Source organism: Cherax quadricarinatus, chromosome 28 (assembly GCF_038502225.1).
Source record: "Cherax quadricarinatus isolate ZL_2023a chromosome 28, ASM3850222v1, whole genome shotgun sequence".
Taxonomy (NCBI): Eukaryota; Metazoa; Arthropoda; class Malacostraca; order Decapoda; family Parastacidae; genus Cherax; species Cherax quadricarinatus.
Window position 1 is genome coordinate 36,488,757 of NC_091319.1, and position 19,384 is coordinate 36,508,140.

At 39.0% G+C, this 19,384-nt stretch overlaps 1 protein-coding gene across 1 annotated transcript; it reads right to left on the bottom strand.

The window, feature by feature from the left end:
* Positions 1-601: 601 nt before the first annotated feature.
* LOC128693194 (zinc finger protein 271) lies at positions 602-19,378 on the bottom strand. Its single transcript, XM_053782674.2, has 2 exons — positions 19,210-19,378; positions 602-5,480 (listed from the first exon to the last, which is right to left on the bottom strand). The coding sequence occupies exon 2, from the start codon at positions 4,351-4,353 to the stop codon at positions 3,238-3,240; it is 1,116 nt and encodes a 371-aa protein (XP_053638649.1). The 5' UTR covers positions 4,354-5,480; positions 19,210-19,378; the 3' UTR covers positions 602-3,237.
* Between the last annotated feature and the right edge of the window lie 6 nt (positions 19,379-19,384).

Genomic DNA, 19,384 nt, shown 5'->3' on the forward strand with positions numbered 1-19,384 from the left:
TACCACAGTAAGAGGAACCATGATAAGAGGAACTGTATTAAGTGTAACCATGGTAAGTGGAACCATGGTAAGAGGAACCATGGTAAGTGAAACCATGGTATGAGTAGCTATGGCAAGTGGAACCATGGTAAGTGGAACCATAATAAGTGGAACCATGGTAAAAGGTACCATGGTAAGAGGAACCATGGTAAAAGGACCCATGGTAAGAATAATGGGAAGTGGAACCATGGTAAGAGGTACCATGGTAAGAGGAACCATGGTAAGAGGAACCATGGTAAGAGGAACCATGGTAAGTGGAACCATGGTAAGAGGTACCATGGTAAGAGGAACCATGGTAAGAGGAACCATGGTAAGAGAAACCATGGTAAGAGGAACCATGGTAAGTGGAACCATGGTAAGAGGAACCATGGTAAGTGGAACCATGGTAAGAGGAACCATGGTAAGAGAAACCATGGTAAGAGGAACCATGGTAAGAGGAACCATGGTAAGAGGAACCATGGTAAGAGGAACCATGGTAAGAGGAACCATGGTAAGAGGAACCATGGTAAGAGGAACCATGGTAAGAGGAACCATGGTAAGAGAAACCATGGTAAGAGGAACCATGGTAAGAGGAACCATGGTAAGAGGAACCATGGTAAGAGGAACCATGGTAAGAGGAACCATGGTAAGAGGAACCATGGTAAGAGAAACCATGGTAAGAGGAACCATGGTAAGAGGAACCATGGTAAGTCAAGGAGCACCTGTATCTCACAAAATAACAAAACTAGCTACAATCCTTGCCTATACAATACTTCTCATCAAGTTCACTTGGTACTGATGTTGTAGTGTTATGAAGAGAAAATAGATTATGAATCATCCAAGAACTTATTTATGTTATGCATATTAACAAACTTTTCAAACTTGTCAACAAACCAGCCGTATCCCACTGAAGCAGAGTTGCTACGGAGGCAGGGTGGCCACCGAGGCAGGGTGGCCGCCGAGGCAGGGTGGCCGCCCAGGCAGGGTGGCCGCCCAGGCAGGGTGGCCGCCCAGGCAGGGTGGCCGCCCAGGCAGGGTGGCTGCCAAGGCAGGGTGGCCCAAAAAGAAAAATGAAAGTTTCTCTTTTTAACTTTAGTAATGTATACAGGAGATGGGGTTGCTAGCCCCTTGCTCCCGGCATTTTTCCCATGGAGATAAGAGGAAATAAACAAGAACTAGTAAGAAAACAGAAGAAAACCCAGAGGGGTGTGTATATATATATATATATATATATATATATATATATTTATACATGCATGTGTAGTGTGACCTAAGTGTAAGTAGAAGTAGCAAGATGTACCTGAAACCTTGCATGTTTATGAGACAGAAAAACACACACCAGCAATCCTACCATCATGTAAAACAATTACAGGTTTCCATTTTACACTCACTTGGCAGGATGGTAGTACCTCTCAGGGCGGTTGCTGTCGACCAACCTACTATCAAAGAATGGTAGTACACCTACCATCCGACTTACGACCTGCTCGACTTACGACCACTCGACTTACGACCGTGTTTTTTTTGCCAAATTTCTGGGAAATAAACAACTATTTGTGTTGTACACAGTGTTTATCCTAAACCTTACAGTATAAAATACAGTAATAACAACATAAAAAGTAAAGTAAAACATGAAATACCAAAATAAAACAATAAAATAAAGTCATTACAAAAATGTGATGTTGATATTCAGTAGTAAAGTTCGACTTACGTCCATTTCGACTTACGACCGGTTTCTCGGAACCGAACTCGGTCGTAAGTCGGATGGTAGGTGTACCTCAGTGGGTGGTTGCTGTCTACCAACCTACTACCACAGGATGGTAGTATCTCCCTGGGTGGTTGCTGTCTACCACCCTACTACCACAGGATGGTATCATGTCCCTGGGTGGTTGCTGTCTACTAACCTATCATCACAGGACAATAATACTCCCATTCCAGTTGCTGTCATTGTTTGACTTAACTAATATTTTAATACAGGTAAGTAACTGATTATTTGTGACTGTGATTTACTGAACATAATACAGTGGTACCTCGGGATACGAACAGCTCAAAACTCGAATAATTACCTAAGTGTATTTATGCAAGTGCTTTTGTAAGTGTATTTTTGGGGGTCTGAAATGGATTAATCTAATTTACATTATTCCTTATGGGAACAAATTCATTCAGTATTAGCACTCGAACAGACTTCTGGAACGAATTAAGTTCGTATCCTGAGGTACCACTGTACATGAACATTTTATGTATAAATTTAATTTAAGTCATAATAAATGACTGTCAATGAATGAAGAGAAAGCAGCGGAACTGTTAATCTGGAGACCACAGTTTAAGCCTCCATCCACCTTCCTCTTTATTCATTTTATGTATGAGTTCACAACACATTAATCTTCAACTGACAACTCACAAAATAGTAATAAGATGATTACAAACAAACCAGGGAACAGATAGGACTCGAACCTATGGCAATGGGTTCAAACCTTGACTGTTCCCTACTACTGTGCTGTTTTTTATGTTAATGTATATAATATGTTATAGGTAGTAGGTTGGTAGACAGCAACCGCCCAGGGAGGTACTACCATCCTGCCAAGTGAGTGTAAAACGAAAGCCTGTAATTGTTTTACATGATGGTAGGATTGCTGGTGTCCATTTTTCTGTCTCGTAAACATGCAAGATTTGAGGTACGTCTTGCTACATCTTCTTACACTTAGGTCACACTACACATACATGTACAAGCATATATATATATGTACACACCCCTCTGCGTTTTCTTCTATTTTCTTACTAGTTCTTGTTCTTGTTTATTTCCTGTTCTCTCCATGGGGAAGTGGAACAGAATTCTTCCCCCGTAAGCCATGCATGTTGTACGAGGCGACTAAAATGCCGGGAGCAAGGGGCTAGTAACCCCTTCTCCTGTATATATTACTAAATGTAAAAGGAGAAGCTTTCGTTTTTCCTTTTGGGCCACCCTGCCTTGGTGGGATATGGCCGGTGTGTTGAAAGAAAGAAGAAGTATATAATATGTCTCCAAGGAAACTCATTTATCCCAGCTGTTGTTGCCAGGTTTTACATAGTTGTTGTTGTCAGATTTTACAAACTGTTGTTGTCAGACTTTACACACTGCTTTTGTCAGGTTTTACACACTGTTGTTGTCAGGTCTTACACACTGCTGTTGTCAGGTTTTACACACTGTTGTTGCCAGGTCTTACACACTACTGTTGTCAGGTCTTACAGACTGTTGTTGTCAGCAGTTTCACAAAGTGATTCTTTCCTAAAATCTTTCAGATTCTGAATATTATTATATTTTGATTCTTGTGAGTGAATGCTCATGTGGTTCAGTAAATTAGTCTTGTACACAAAGCCTTTAAGACATTTATAACATTTAAATGGCTTTTCAGTCACTTTTTTTTTACTAAGGACTTTTTTGCTATGAATTTTCATATGTGTTTTTAAGGAGTTTTTTATTTTAAAACTTTTTGAACACACTGGGCAAGTATGGTGTTTTTCTTGGGTGTGTGATACCATGTGTTCTGTTAGTCTTGACTTTATAACAAAGTCTTTAAGGCACTCAGAACACCTGTATGGTTTAATTCCCGTGTGGAGTTTCTCGTGTCTAACCAGGTTGGATTTTATGGCAAACTGTTTTGAACACAGGGAACACTGGTATGGTTTCTCCCCAGTGTGAACTTTCCTGTGTATTGCCAGCTGACCCTGTTGTTTGAAGCTTTTTTCACATATTGAGCACTGGTATGGCTTTTCTCCTGTATGAATCCTCATATGCTTGCTTAGAGAAGTACTGTGTGTGAAGCCTTTTAGACATATGTGACAGCGGTATGAGGTCTCCCCGGTATGTACGATTGTATGTTGACTGAGAGATCTTTTATCTCTGAAGTTCTTTAGACACACTGAACACTCAAATGGCTTCTCTTCTGTATGAACTATGAGGTGCCTTTTCAAGCCAATCTTTCGTGAAAATAATTTTAGACACACATGACACTGAAAAGGTTTGACTTTCAAATGACACATTTGATGTTCTCTCAGTTTAAACTTTGCTTTAAAGAACTTCAGACACTCAGAACACTGGTAAGGTCTCTCCTCCGTGTGAATGATCTGATGTCTGGCCAAGTCGCAGCTTTTCGCAAAAGATTTTGGACACAGCGAACACTGGTATGGTTTGTCATCTGAATGAACACTCTGATGCCTCAGGAGGTCAGAGTTGGAGGAGAACGATTTTGAACATAGTGAACAAGGAAAAGGCTTCTCTTCCTTATCTTTGTTCATGTTCACTTCTACATTAGACATTATTGAACAATTGTGAACACTAAGACCATGTACAGCCCTCATACATGAAATACAATCTACGTTAGTACGGTACACTTTTGTTCATGACTGTAACTTTATACATGAGTTGTGTACTCACCTATATATGGTTGCAGGGGTTAAGTCACGGCTCCTGGCCCTGCATGTAAGCTCACAAACACAGCACCCTAAACCAGTGTATGGTTTATCACTTACATAACTCCATATTAGAGCATCCCCCCCCCCCAAAAAAAAAAAGAACTTAGTTACTAAGTAATAATGTTCTTTACGAACGTTCACAATATCAAAATCTTCATAATATGCAAAATTGGAATAATTTTTTATCCATTGTCAAAAGCATGTTTTCCACTGCATGAATTTTAGCAATAACATTATTTTCAACTTTGCTGGACACTGGACAAACTTTAAGTTCAAATCAACTTATCATTATTAATAATAATAAAGAATATGATAAATAAGTCAATCATTAAATACAACTTCTTATGTACTTATGTATATAGCATGGTAGATTATGCATGGCATACATGAGGTAGACTTCAAGGAAAAGACATTAGCTTAGACATATATTAGCTTAGACATAAATTAGCTCAGACATATATTAGCTCAGATGTACATATGAATGCACTAAACAGGGATAATAAAGGAACGAGGAAATAATTCCTTGATATACAATGTTCTCACAACAAATAATATTATTCTTCCATGACTGACAACTATATTACACATGCACAACTAACACAAAATAAAATTCAATATTAATGCCATAAAATAGCTGAACTTTATTACATTTTCAGTCAGTAGAAAAGTTTAACAGAGTAATACTACCATCTGTCAAGTTTTAAATACATTACTGGTTCAGATAATAATATAAAGTTCCATTTATAAGTAAAGCTTGAACTTTGTTGCTGCCTTTTCAGTGTTCCTCGTGAACAAGAACACTTGAACAATACGGTGGTTTTGCTGAATGTGAACAATTATGATCAGTGAACTTACTCACTGAACAAGGCTGAACTTAAGAGTAATCAGGAACTTAGGATGACCTTTATAATACCATATGTTTAATATTTCTGACAGTGTGGTGAACTTTTTTGGAGCTTCCTGTTGATAACACTGTCAGCAGTGTGTGATACTGAACTTGCATCACAAAAGATCTGCAAAAGAAAAAAATATATCAATGCAGATACACGAGGCAATATTATAATCTAAGTACGTACATCAAGGGAGATATACAAGGCAATATTATAATACAGGTCCACCAACACAAATCCCGGAATCAGACATCCGGTTCAATCAGTTATTCGACACTAATTTCGGCTAGCATAATTTCAAATTTCCAGGGTCGCCACACCAACCAGCTGGTACTGTTTGCTGCATAAGTCATTCCAATTTCTTTTTCTTCATTTATTGTTATAACCTGCTTACTTTTAGCCCTAGTCATAGTTCTAATGAATAAAAGAAATGCTTCTCATTGTGTAAAGCACCTACAAAGTACTGTACATTGTCCATTAACCCGTGAACGGTCCAAACGTATATATACGTTCACTACCCCAGTGCCCCGAATATTTTGAAAAATAAAAAAATTGTTTTTTTATAGAAAAAAAAAGAGCACATTTTTGTAAGTGTTATAAGTTAAAAACAATTTTTAGGGTCAGTACTTACCGAGATATGAGGCCGCGAAGTTGGCACTTGGCGATCACCTGACGGCAACATGGAGCGCTGCCGCTTGCAGAAACTCTGCATATTTACCGTTTTTTCCATTTTTTTTTTTTACTTTTCTTGGTCTTCATGATAAGATTCTTATGTTTTACAGTAATTCTTTTGATTTCAATGTTAATTGTTGCTTATACACCAAAAATATATACAAAATTATTATCATATTGTCACAGACACACATGTACACACTGACAGGTGATTTTGCACACCTGGCTGAATCATACATTATCATCTACAACTATATACAAGTATTTACATGTCCCACTTATGTTTCTACAACTCCACGATTGTATGATACTCCATGAAGCATGGATTCATACAGAGTGCCACCCCACACTGGTTACAAATGTATCGTGTGTCCTTCCGCTGTTGGGGTCGTTTTGTGGTGGTAGCACACACAACACACTTTTTCTGGGAATGCTTCTTCTTTGGGGTAGGTGGTATTGGTACCAAGTAGTGACAGTTAGGGATGATTCGGTCTGGCACTTCCCCGACTGGCTGTGGTTGGGGTTAGGGGACAGGTTGTGGTGTGACAGGTTGCTGTTGAAGGGCAGGTACAGGTGTGGTACCATACTTTTTTTGCTATCTGTTTTATGACATTCAGGGAGAATTCTGCAAAACATTGTCATTTTCCAGTCTTTATTTCGTACATATTGAATGCATTGAGCACTGTAATGTCTACAAGGTGAAAAGACAGTTCTATATACCACTTGCGACTCCTACGCACACAGTCAACGAACCCTATCATCATGTCACACTTGTCAACGAGTCGCATGTTGTTTGTATAGTCGACAACAGCAGCTGGCTTGACAATACGTTCATTGGTCTCCCTGTTCACTTTGTCTGTTTGTACCATCTTGTTTCTGTGGATGGTTGACAGCAATGTCACATCCCGTTTGTCATGCCACGTCAGTGCCATGATGTCATTGGCATGAAATGCTTGCACTGCACCTTCAATACTGCCTCCACTGAACCTTGGCATATGTTTTCTATTCCTTCTCACTGTTCCACATATATCAGTATTGTTCACACATAGGAAATCAGCGAGCATAGGGCTGGTATACCTGTTGTCTGTGTACAATGTATGGCCCTTGCCAAGGTATGGTTCCATCATTTTTCAAACATCACCAGAAATGCCCAACATGCACCTGGTATCGTCGAGTGTGTTTTTCCTGTATATACAATCACATCCAACACAAGACCACTCTCACAGTCACACATAACAAAAAGTTTTATATCAAAGCGATGACGTTTGCTTGGTATACATTGTTTGAATGACAAGCGTCCCTTGAACAGAATCAAGGACTCGTCAACAACAATATTCTTGAAGGGATAAAAGTAGGCACTGAATTTCTGCTTCATATAGATAAACACTTCCTGAATTTTGTATAGAAAGTCATTTCTGTTGGGCCTATTCCTGTCTGAGAAATGCAACATTTGTAGCAACAGAATAAATCTGTTGCAGGGAAGGAGGTCACGGAAGACAGGAGTACTGATAAAGTAGTCAGTGGCCCAGTAGTTACGTATATTGTTCTTATAGGTATGTGGCATAAGCATGACAGTGGCAAGGAATAAATACATTTCATCTGCTATTGTATCTTTCCATCTGCGCAGCCGTGACAATTCCCCAACCTCTGGTGTATTGTCCATGATATAGCAGTAATAATTGTTCGTCTAGGTCACTATCAAGTTCATTATAGGCCCGTCAAAGTATAACTGGAAAAAATCTAACTCTGTAGACTCATTTGTTATGGACATTCTGGCAGGATGCCACTTCCACTTGCATCAAAATCAAAAGGCTCTGGCACGAATATACTTTGTGTCCAGTTCCACTCTCGGTCACATGGTGCAGGGTGGACCTGTGGCATGGGGCGTGGGGGAGCAGGAGGGGGGACAGGAGTGGAGGCAGCACATGGTTGAGGGGATGCTAGGTGGTCCTTTGTCTGTCCACCCACTGCATCATGTGGTCCAGGCACCGTGCCACCCACCACTATTTCCTCCATCCCTACATATTCACCTTCATGGTCACTTTCACTATCAGTGGCAGGGGTTTTGGATCATGACCTGCCACGACCCTTGCCGCCGACTGCAAATGGCACACTGCCTGAACCTAAAAGTACGCTTCACTGGTGAATAATGATCACTGTCACTAGACGAATCCTCTAATGGCATAAAATCAATCTCATCATCACTTATATCACTTTCACTATCACTAAAACACTGGGAAAATGATAGTTTCCTCTTGCGTAGTTGCCTATGTGTAACACTTGCCACTCTAGAGGTGCTTGGCCCAGGGTCTTGTGTGGCCACACTGGCCACCCCAGAAGTGCTTGGCCTAGGGTCTGGTGTGGCCACACTGGCCACCCCAGAAGTGCTTGGCCTAGGGTCTGGTGTGGCCACACTGGCCACTCCAGAAGTGCTTGGCATAGGGTCTGGTGTGGCCACACTGGCCACCCCAGAGGTGACGGGCTGAGGGTCATCTTGGTTATCGTCTATATTTTCACTATTTTCTTGATTATTAGTAGCCACATCTGCATCAAATCCACTAAACTGACCTTCCATATCACTTTCCTCGAATAATAGAGTGCTAATACGATGAGGGGTGAGTGAATCACGAGGATGTGCCATGATGTTGACCCAAGATGGAGCTGAATGTAACTGGTCCTACCATGCGGTACCCAGGCGTCCCAGATTTTTTTTGATACTGCACACACTGAGTGTGCACATCCATTCTCTCATGTCTACGCGACTCAGGCCTATCGCGCCAATTTTGAAGGAATGAAAAATAAAACGTAAATATACGTTTGGGGCAGTAGCGGTAAAAACGTATATATATATTTGGACTATTTATGGGCTTTGAAGCCACTGTCGGTTGCCATGGGCTCAGTTTCATGATGCAGGGAAATATGCTTTATTATTATGCTAATATCAACACTTTGGCTTATTTGCCTATCACAATTGATCTAATATGACATAATAAACAATATAAATAACATAAAAACATCTTAAATACTCCAGAATGAATAATATTTGGCATAATACCGAGCAGCTCAACGGAGGTATGAAGAGGTTATGGGATGCAAGTACCATTCTCCTATCCCTGTCTTGGGGGCTAATATTAGAGAAAATAGAGTACAGCACATGGATAACTGTCATATACACTCGTTCTGCATCATAAAACTGAAAAAAAAGCTATTTTCTCTACACAGATTATCAAACATAGCAGCATATGTGTATAGAACCTAGGATAACCCAAAAAAGCAAAGTGGCTTATTTCTAGTACCTGGCTTAGGCTAGCTATATATGATTTTTGGTAAATATTCAATTCCCAGCCAGGGTAGAAATATTGGTAAACATAGACACCTACTGTCTATGCTTACCTATCAGTAAATGAGTACCTGGGTGTTAGTGGACTGGTGTGGGTCTTATCCTGGGACACTGACCTAATTTGCCTGAAATGCTTAACATAACAAGGTGCTTTCTATATAGTAGTATGTAACAGACCTCAGCTAGGCCTGTACACCATGTACATGTACTTGTAGTAAACAAAGATATTATTATTATTATTATTATTATTATTATTATTATTATTATAATATTTTTCTCTCTCAGTTGTTTGTTGGGCTATCTTATTGAAACTTGGGCAATGTATGATGGAAAGATGCTCCTTAATGTACACCAAAAAAGAATGAAATCAGACCATAATGATGGAGTTCACTTCTCAGCCATTAGTTGCCCCACAGCGGTATATTTTCGTATGATTTTTATGGCTGTATTCTCGTTTTCTTGGTCTCATTTGATAGAATGGAAGATATATTACAGAAATAGATGATTTTGATTGCTTTCATGATGAAAATTACCTTGAAATTAAGCTCAAAGTAGTGGAGATGTTCGGTTCTTTAGCGATGTTCAAGAGTAAACAAATGAAGTCGCTGTCTAATACGTGTGCACCTGCCAGTCCAAATTCCAATAAGCAGTCATGAATGGATTGGCATTATTTATACAATAATGCAGTAGTCTGTGTAATAGTAAATCTTCTATTTTTTTGTGTGTGAATGAAAATTCCAAATGGTAAGCAAGGGTAATGTAAGTGGGGCCTGGAGCCATGACTAATGAACAGAGAAAAATGCTATTTTAGTGCCCGGAATGTCTGCATTGTTTATTCTGGACCTATTTTGAAATTGGCATCTGTTGAAATTTGTGTGAAATTGGCCAAATTGCCAATTTCTGACCACTTTATTGGGTAGATGAAATAGGTGAATGGGCGGTTTCTTGTACTCAGTCGACAGAATAGAAGTAAGTAAATAAGTTTATTCAGGTATACACAAATACAGTTACATAGAATACAGTTACATAGTTACATAGCAGCGTATGTACAGAGAACCTAAGATAACCCAAAAAGTCAGACAAAGTGACTTATGATTTTTGGTAAATATTTTTTTTCCCAGCTGTTTGTTGGGCTATCTTACTGAAACCTGAGCAATGTATGATGGAAAGATACTTTTTAATATACACCAAAAATGAAAAAAAAACGGACGATAAATAAGGGACTTCACTTTTCAGCCATTAGCCACCTCTTTGCAGTATATTTTCATATGAATTTTATGGTTGTATTCTCGTTTTTTTGGTCTCGTTTGATAGAATGGAAGTTATGTTACAGAAATAGATATGAGTTTGATTGGTTTCATGATGAAAAGTACCTTGAAACTGAGCTCAAAGTAGCGGAAATATTAAATTTTTGCCGATGTTCAATGAACTTTCTTGTGTAAGTCAAGTTGGTTAACTTTATAAAGTGTATTCTAACCTAACCACTCTGTAATCTGGCAAACTCAGTAATCTGACACACTACAGGTCCAAAGATGCCGGATTTGTGATGGCGGACCTGTATATACAAGCACATCAATACATGTGAATGAAAGACAACTTATATACAGTAGGGCCCCGCTTTACAGTATTTCACCTTATGGCATTTCGCTAATACAGACATTTCAAATTATGACCAAAACTCTATATATGGCTCCCTGTCTTTCTAATATTTATTTATTTATTTATTTATTTATTTATTTATTTCCAATTTGAGCACACATACAGAGGTACAAAAAAATACAGATAAGAGCAGTATGCCAAAGCCACTTATACTATGCATAGCATTACGGGCTGGCTTAAAATTAACTTAAGATTAACTAAGCAATGATGAAATCAGTGATAAAACATTAATGTAAACAGATTACTATAAAGCACAAGTGAGTATTACAAAGACAGGTCATATGGTTGCATTCAGTTAGGTAGTGATTCTGTTAGGTAGTGTATTTAAAAAAATAATAAAGTTAGATTCGGTTTTAGGTTTAACATTTATGTGATATAATTGTGAGAAACATTTAAGATATACAATTTATAAGGTTCAGTTATTCAGTATTTATTTGGTTTTGGGTGAGTAAGTGATCTTTGAGAAGAGACTTGAATTTATAAACAGGTTGTGTTTCTTTTATATTTACAGGTAATGAATTCCAGATTTTAGGGCCTTTTATGTGCATTGAGTTTTTGCATAGTGTGAGATGGACACGAGGAACATCAAAGAGTGATCTGTGCCTTGTGTTATGGTCATGTGTTCTGTTGAGGTTGGCAAGGAGACGTTTGAGGGGAGGGTTAATATCAGAGTTAAGTGTTCTATGTATGTAATAGGTGCAGTAATAAGTATGGATGTTTTGTATGGTGAGTAGGTTTAGTGTATTGAATAATGGTGGACTGTGCTGCCTGTAGTGAGAATTTGTTATCATTCTAACTGCAGCCTTTTGTTGAGTAATTAGTGGTCTGAGATGGTTAATTGTTGTTGAGCCCCATGCACAAATTCCATAGGTGAGATAGGGGTAAATAAGAGAGTGATATAGGGCCAGGAGGGCTGACTGTGGAACATAGTACCGTATCTTCGATAGTATGCCTACAGTCTTGGAAATTTTCTTAGAAATTTGTTGTATATGTGTATGAAATTTGAGTCTATTATCAAGGTGGATTCCTAAGAATTTTCCCTCTGTTAGTTTTGTGATAGGTGATCCGTTTATCATTATGTTAAGAGGGACATCTGTAGCTCTGTTACCAAACTGAATGAAGTAGGTTTTGTCAATGTTTAGTGTAAGTTTGTTAGTCCTCATCCAGGTAGATATTTTCTGTAATTCGGTATTTACAGTATTGGCTAGCGTGACTGGGCTCGGGTGAGAGAAGACGTATGTAGTGTCATCTGCAAATAGTGTGGGTTTGAGTAATTGCGAAGCATTTGGAAGGTCATTTATGTATAGGAGAAAGAGAAGAGGGCCAAGGACACTTCCCTGTGGGACACCAACTGTAATTGGTTGCGCAGAAGAGTTTGCCCCATTTGCGTACACATATTGGCTTCTGTTGCTGAGGTATGACTTGAGGTAGTTGAGGGAGTGCCCTCTTATACCATAGTGTGACAATTTTACGTGGAGCAAGTCATGGTCAACTGTATCAAAAGCTTTACATAAGTCAATGAAGATCCCCAGTGGGACTTCTTTTTTCTCTATTGCAGTGTATATATATTCTAGCATGTGTATAATAGCATCATTAGTATTCTTATTAGGCCTGAATCCAAATTGGCAGGGGTTGAGTATGTTTTGGGAGATTAGGTAGGAGTAGATTCGTAGATATGTTGCATGCCACCCGGTTTGTTTACATTCTCCCTGAGCACTGCATCTCTCCACCATGTTTTTAAACTTTCCAAACTATCAAGTGTTTTTAAGGTTATTTCTTATTTTATACGTACTCTGATAATTATACAGTGGACCCCCGCATAACGATCACCTCCGAATGCGACCAATTATGTAAGTGTATTTATGTAAGTGCGTTTGTACGTGTATGTTTGGGGGTCTGAAATGGACTAATCTACTTCACAATATTCCTTATGGGAACAAATTCGGTCAGTACTGGCACCTGAACATACTTCTGGAGTGAAAAAATATCGTTAACCGGGGGTCCACTGTACTTGTGTACCTGTACCTAAGTAAACTCACACACTGTGCTGGCATGCAGGTACCCATTAAAATCACTAAGTGTGTCTCATATTAACCCTTTCAGGGTCCGTCCCATAGATCTACGGCTTCACATTGAGTGTCCAAACCGTAGATCTACGCCAAAATTCTAGCACCATCAAATTTAGCGCGAAAGCGCTCATAGGCCTACATGTGAGAGAACGGGTCTGCGTGGTGGGTGTGCGCCATAAACAAAAAGTCTAGGCGCCCGCATAGCATTGTGGGAACGCCGGCTCAGTTACCCTTGTTCACCATGCCTCGTCGCAAGTCAGCTCTCACTCCCCGGAAAATTGGGACTCTCCTCTTCCTATCTGATAGTTCTGACACTGATGGAAGTGGAAATGAAGACGAATTCTACGGCTTTGATCAGTTAGTGACCGAAAAGAATGACCAGGATATCGATAATAGTGCAGAAAACCCTGACGATCCTCAACCTTCTACCTCTGGTGTGGGCACTCGTGACTCACGGTCGGTTGTTCCTCAACGCAAGAGAAAACTAATATTTTCGCGTGGCCAGGCCTCTGACTTCAGTAATGATGATGATAGTGACGTGGATTGTGATTTTATTGCGCTCGACGATCATTCGAGTAGTGATAGTGAGGAATCATATTCACCAGTGAAGCGTCGGTATGTTCGCCGCCGCATGCGCTCGGGTAGTGTACCCTATGCTGTGCCCAGGGGACGGAGTACATCCCGGAGTACATCCCGGCGTACATCCCGGAGTACATCCCGTGGCCCTACACCAGTTTTAGGTAGTGATAGTGAGGATGATGTGGCTACACTTGGCATGGATAGACCACAGGCATCAGTGGATGGTGTTAGTGGTGATGGTAGTGGCACCGCCATGCGTGACTCACCAGCCCAGGGTGGGACCCACGCTGCTGACTCGTCAGTTCAAGGACAAAGCGGAGCGTCAGCCACCAGCCCACCACAACCACAACCACCCGCACAACCAGCCTATGATGTCCAGTATCCACCAGCAAACTGTATGTGGGATTGGCAGCAAAATCCCAATTTTGTTCCCAAGCCTCACCACTTTGATGACTCTCAAAGTGGAATTCTACCTACTTGTCCCCTTGGAACCACGGCCAATGAACTGGAATTCTTTGAATTATTCTTTGACCAGCCATTGATGGAAACTATTGTCAGGGAAAGTAATAAGTATTTTGAGTACACCATGGCAAATACGATCATATCACCACAGTCAAGACTACACAGGTGGAAAGAGACGACTGTTGCAGAAATGTATTTGCTTTTTGCAACAATAATGCTTATGCCTCATGTCTATAAGCATAATATAAAAGCATACTGGTCCACAGATTGGCTAATTTCTACCCCGGTCTTCAGTGAAATCATACCAGTGAACAGGTTTATCTTACTCTTATGTATGTTGCACTTCTCTGACAAAACCAGGCCTGACAGAAGTGACAGGTTATACAAGATTAGAAATGTTTTCATGTATCTCAAACAAAAGTTCAGCATATACTTTTATCCATTCAAGAATCTTGTAATTGACGAGTCTTCGATTTTGTTCAAAGGTAGACTGTCATTCAAGCAGTATATACCGAGCAAGAGGAAACGCTTTGGTATAAAACTGTTTGTACTCTGTGACTGTGACAGTGGCCTGGTGTTGGATATTGTTGTATACACGGGAAGTAAAACATTGAAAGATACCAAGATGTTATTGGGTATCTCAGGTGACGTAGTGAGAAACATGATGGCACCTTATCTTGGTAAGGGGCATACATTATATACCGATAACTGGTACACAAGCCCATTACTCAGTGATTTCATGCGAGTGAACAAGACAGATGTGTGTGGCACAGTGCGTTCTAATCGTAAACATATGCCCAGGCTCAACGCAGGTGCTCGTGGTGATGACGTGCAGGTGTTTACTGCCAATGACATCATGGCATTACGGTGGCATGACAAACGAGATGTCACATTGTTGACAACCATTCACCGTAATGAAATGCAAGACAGTGGCAAAGTTGATCGAGTGACTAATGAACGTATTCGAAAACCAGTGACAGTGATTGATTATACACAAAACATGCACTTGGTTGACAAATGTGACATGCAGATTGGTTTTGTTGACTGTGTTCGTAAGAGTTACAAGTGGTACATGAAACTTTTCTTCCATCTCATGGACATTTCTATGCTCAATGCATATAATATGTACCAAATAAAGACTGGCAACAGACCACTGTATGGCGAATTTTGTTTGTCTGTTGTCAGACAACTCATAATAAAGTACCAGGTAAGAACACCTGCTATACAACAAGGTCCTCGAATTACTCAGGATATACCCAAGCGTTTGAGGAGGGAAGGTGATTATTTCATAATACAGCTTCCTTCAACTCAGAAGAAATTTGCTCAGAAGAGATGCATCGTCTGCGCACAAACAAAACGATGGCAACAAAGACGCAAAGACACTCGGTTTATGTGTGAGGAATGTAAGGTGCCTCTGTGCATGGTGCCTTGTTTCAAGGAGTTCCACAAGCTCCAGCAGTTCTAAAACCATGTCCAGTGATTGTAAAATATGTAAATATATGATAGAACATTAGTATTATACAAGATTTGTGCATGTTTATTGTAATAACCAACAGTGGTAAACAATAATATTATGATAACTTTAGTGCGGTTATTGTGTTCAATAGAGTGAGTTTATATATATACATTATATACAGTATTGGTCTCTCAGGCCCCAAATGTTAGTAGGAATAGAAAAAAATTTGAAAAGAAAAGAAAAAACTTTAAAAACCGCTAAATAATGTAATGTGGTATGTGGAATTCGTTGATGTTGCCGCCACCACATCATTTTTGACAAACTTCTTGTCACTGTATCTCAGTAAGTACTGATCATAATTTTTTTTTTGTCTTATTACCTTCACAAAAATATGCTCTTTAATTTTGTAAGAAAAAATAATTTTTTTTTTTTTTTTCAAAATTTCTTGGACACTGCAGCACCACTTCAGATTTTGGCCTTGGACCCTGAAGGGTTTAAGAGAATAACAAGTAAATCAGTGAAGAGTGAAGTGAAAAAAAAAATAAAACAAATTGTAGCAGTTAAGTTTTTATACAATATTTCTTATTTATAAATACACTGTTTCAGCATTTTCCTTATGAAACTAGTGATGTGGTGGAGAGAGCCTCACAAACACTCCATTTTCAGAAGGGGAAGAATGGGAAGATATGGTCAGTGCGAGTGCGGGAGCGGGAGTGGTGGGCTGCCACCACTTGCCATATTATGGCCTATTTTATTCATTCTAGAGTATATATCAAGTTCTTACATTATTTATATTGTTTATTATGTCATATAAGATCAATTGTGATAGATAAATAAGCTGTAGAGTTGATATTATTGTTATATTGAAGTATTTTGTCCTGCCTTCTGAGAGCAGGAATTCCATTGGAACGGATTAATGGTATTTCAGTTAACCTTTTCAGGGTCCAAGGCCAAATTTCAAAGTGTGCATCAGTGTCCAAAAATTTAAAAAAAATAATTTTGTTATTTTTTTTTATGAAATGGTAGAGAATCTTTTTCTGAAGGTAATAAAACAAAAAGTACGAAATTTGATGGAAAATTGACGAAATTATGTTCTCGCGAATTTTGATGTGTCAGCGATATTTACGCATCGGCGATTTCGCTGACTTTGACTCCCATTTTAGGCCAATTACATTATTCCAGTCGACCAAATTCTTAGCTATTTCACTAGTATTACTTCTATTCTATTGATTGAGCACAAGAATTCACCAAGTCAACTATTTCAACTACACAATAAAGTGATCGGAAATTGGTAATTTGGCCAATTTAATGCAAAGTTCAAAATGCTCCAATTTCAAAATAGGGTCCAGAATAAACAATGCAGACATTCCTGGCACTAAACTAACATTTCCTCTGTTCATTAGTTACGTTTTCAGGCTTTACTAATGAATTTCATTTTGATTTTTTATTCACATAATGAATTTTTATTCAAACCAAAAAATAGAAGATTTACTGTTATGCAATATTGTAATAATTGTATATATAATATCACCACATTTGTGAACGTATATCAGACCCACCAGCTGGTGTGTATTAGACGTGTGAGGTCGTTTGTTTACTCTCGAACATCAGCAAAAATTTAACATTTCCGCTACTTTGAGGTCAGTTTCAAGCCATTTCCAGTCTATCAAATGAGACCAAGAAATTGCAAATACAACTATAAAAAACATATAAAAAAACAATGCAAAGTTGCTGTTTTAATCGAAAATTACAGTCTCAGTTATTTTTCTCTCATTATGCACTATGTGCTGCAGGATTTGTTTTATGTGGTGCACACATACCACATAGATGTATTCTCTCATATGTAGGCCAAAATTTACCGTTCACAGCTTATCAGAGTGAGCTGAGCTCATGACGTAGATCTACGGTTTGGACCCTCAACATAAAGCCGTAGATCTATGGCAACGTCCCTCAAAGGGTTAATTTAAATGAGGAAAACTGATTTGAAATACAATCAAATTGAGTTACGAGCTAGTCACAGAACGGATTAAACTCGTGAGCTGAGGTTCCACTGTAATAAGATTTTACAAGGTCCTCAAGAACAATAATGATAATAATTATAATATAATATTTTTATTTCTACAGTACATGTACAAGGTATACAGGTCTAGCTGACATCAATGACATACTACTATACAGAAAGCTGTTTGTTATGCAGAGCATTTTGGCCAAATAAGGGGAGTTTTGTCCCAGGATGCGACCCACACCAGTCCACTAACACCCAGGTACCCATTTTACTGAAGGATGAACACAGACAACTAGTGTAAGGAAACACGTCCAATGTTTCTACCCTCACCGTGTGAAGTGAGGGCTTTAGCCACTCGGCCACGGGCCACTGTAAGTCACTGACTCTTTTGTTATCTAAGTAATGTTCATATGTTACTATATGTGATAATTTGTTTAAGTGTATTTATATGTAGCTATTGGTAAATCAACTTACTAACTTATTGGGTTCTCCTTAGTTAAGTCTATATAATGAACCTTGTATATGACCAGAAAAGTGCTGCCAACACCAGTCTTGTTTATTATGTACCAAGAATATGAAAACTAACTGCTGCTGCCTCAGAACCTAACACCTCACACACTCAACACCTAAGCACCTAACACCTGGCATACTGAGCACCTAACACCTACACACTCAAGACCTCACACACTCAACACCTCACACACTCAATACCTGAGCACCTAACATCTCACACACTCAACACCTGAGCACCTAACACACTCAACACCTGAGCACCTAGCACATCACACACTCAATACCTGAGCACCTAACATCTCACACACTCAACACCTGAGCACCTAACACACTCAACACCTGAGCACCTAGCACATCACACACTCAATACCTGAGCACCTAACATCTCACACACTCAACACCTGAGTACCTAACATCTCACACACTCAACACCTGAGTACCTAACATCTCACACACTCAACACCTGAGTACCTAACATCTCACACACTCAACACCTGAGTACCTAACATCTCACACACTCAACACCTGAGTACCTAACACCTGACACATAGATACGGAGGCATGACCATGTTTTGCTCTTCACTGCCTTAATACAATACAATACAATATAATACTTTATTTGGACATAATACATGGCCAAAAGCCCTTGTATGCAGAGCATTACGGGCAGCTTAAAATTAACTTAAAATTAACTAAGCAATGATATATTCAGTGGTAAAAATTACAGTAAACAAAATACAACATGAAGTACAACTGAGTATTTTAAACAATGAAATTTGAACATTTCAATTACGAGACATTATAACTGTACAAATTTGTAGCATGACAATGTATAACAAAATGATAATATACTATATCAATATACTATTTGTAGTGCGGAAACAGGTCATATGGTCATTAGATGAGTTACTGTACATTCAAGAGAATGGATTATTCTATTAGGTAATGTAATTAAAAAAACAGATTGATAGGGTCATAAGTTACACTGTTATGAAATACTATATTTCATTAATACACAATATTTCATGGCTCAAACTCTCTGTACATATCATGTATCACATGATTGTTGTATTGTAATAAAGGTAATTGTAACTCACTAGTGTAAAAGAGTAGAAACAACACCAGTACTGGGCTGTTCTTTTTGTTGTTGTTGTTTGGGTTTATAGGGCCACTGACAGGTTGGGCTGTTATTTCTGTGTTGTGTTTATAAGGGTCACTGACAGCATAAGCCGTATCGAACCCGACCTGTGGATGGCACCAGCAAGATTTGTT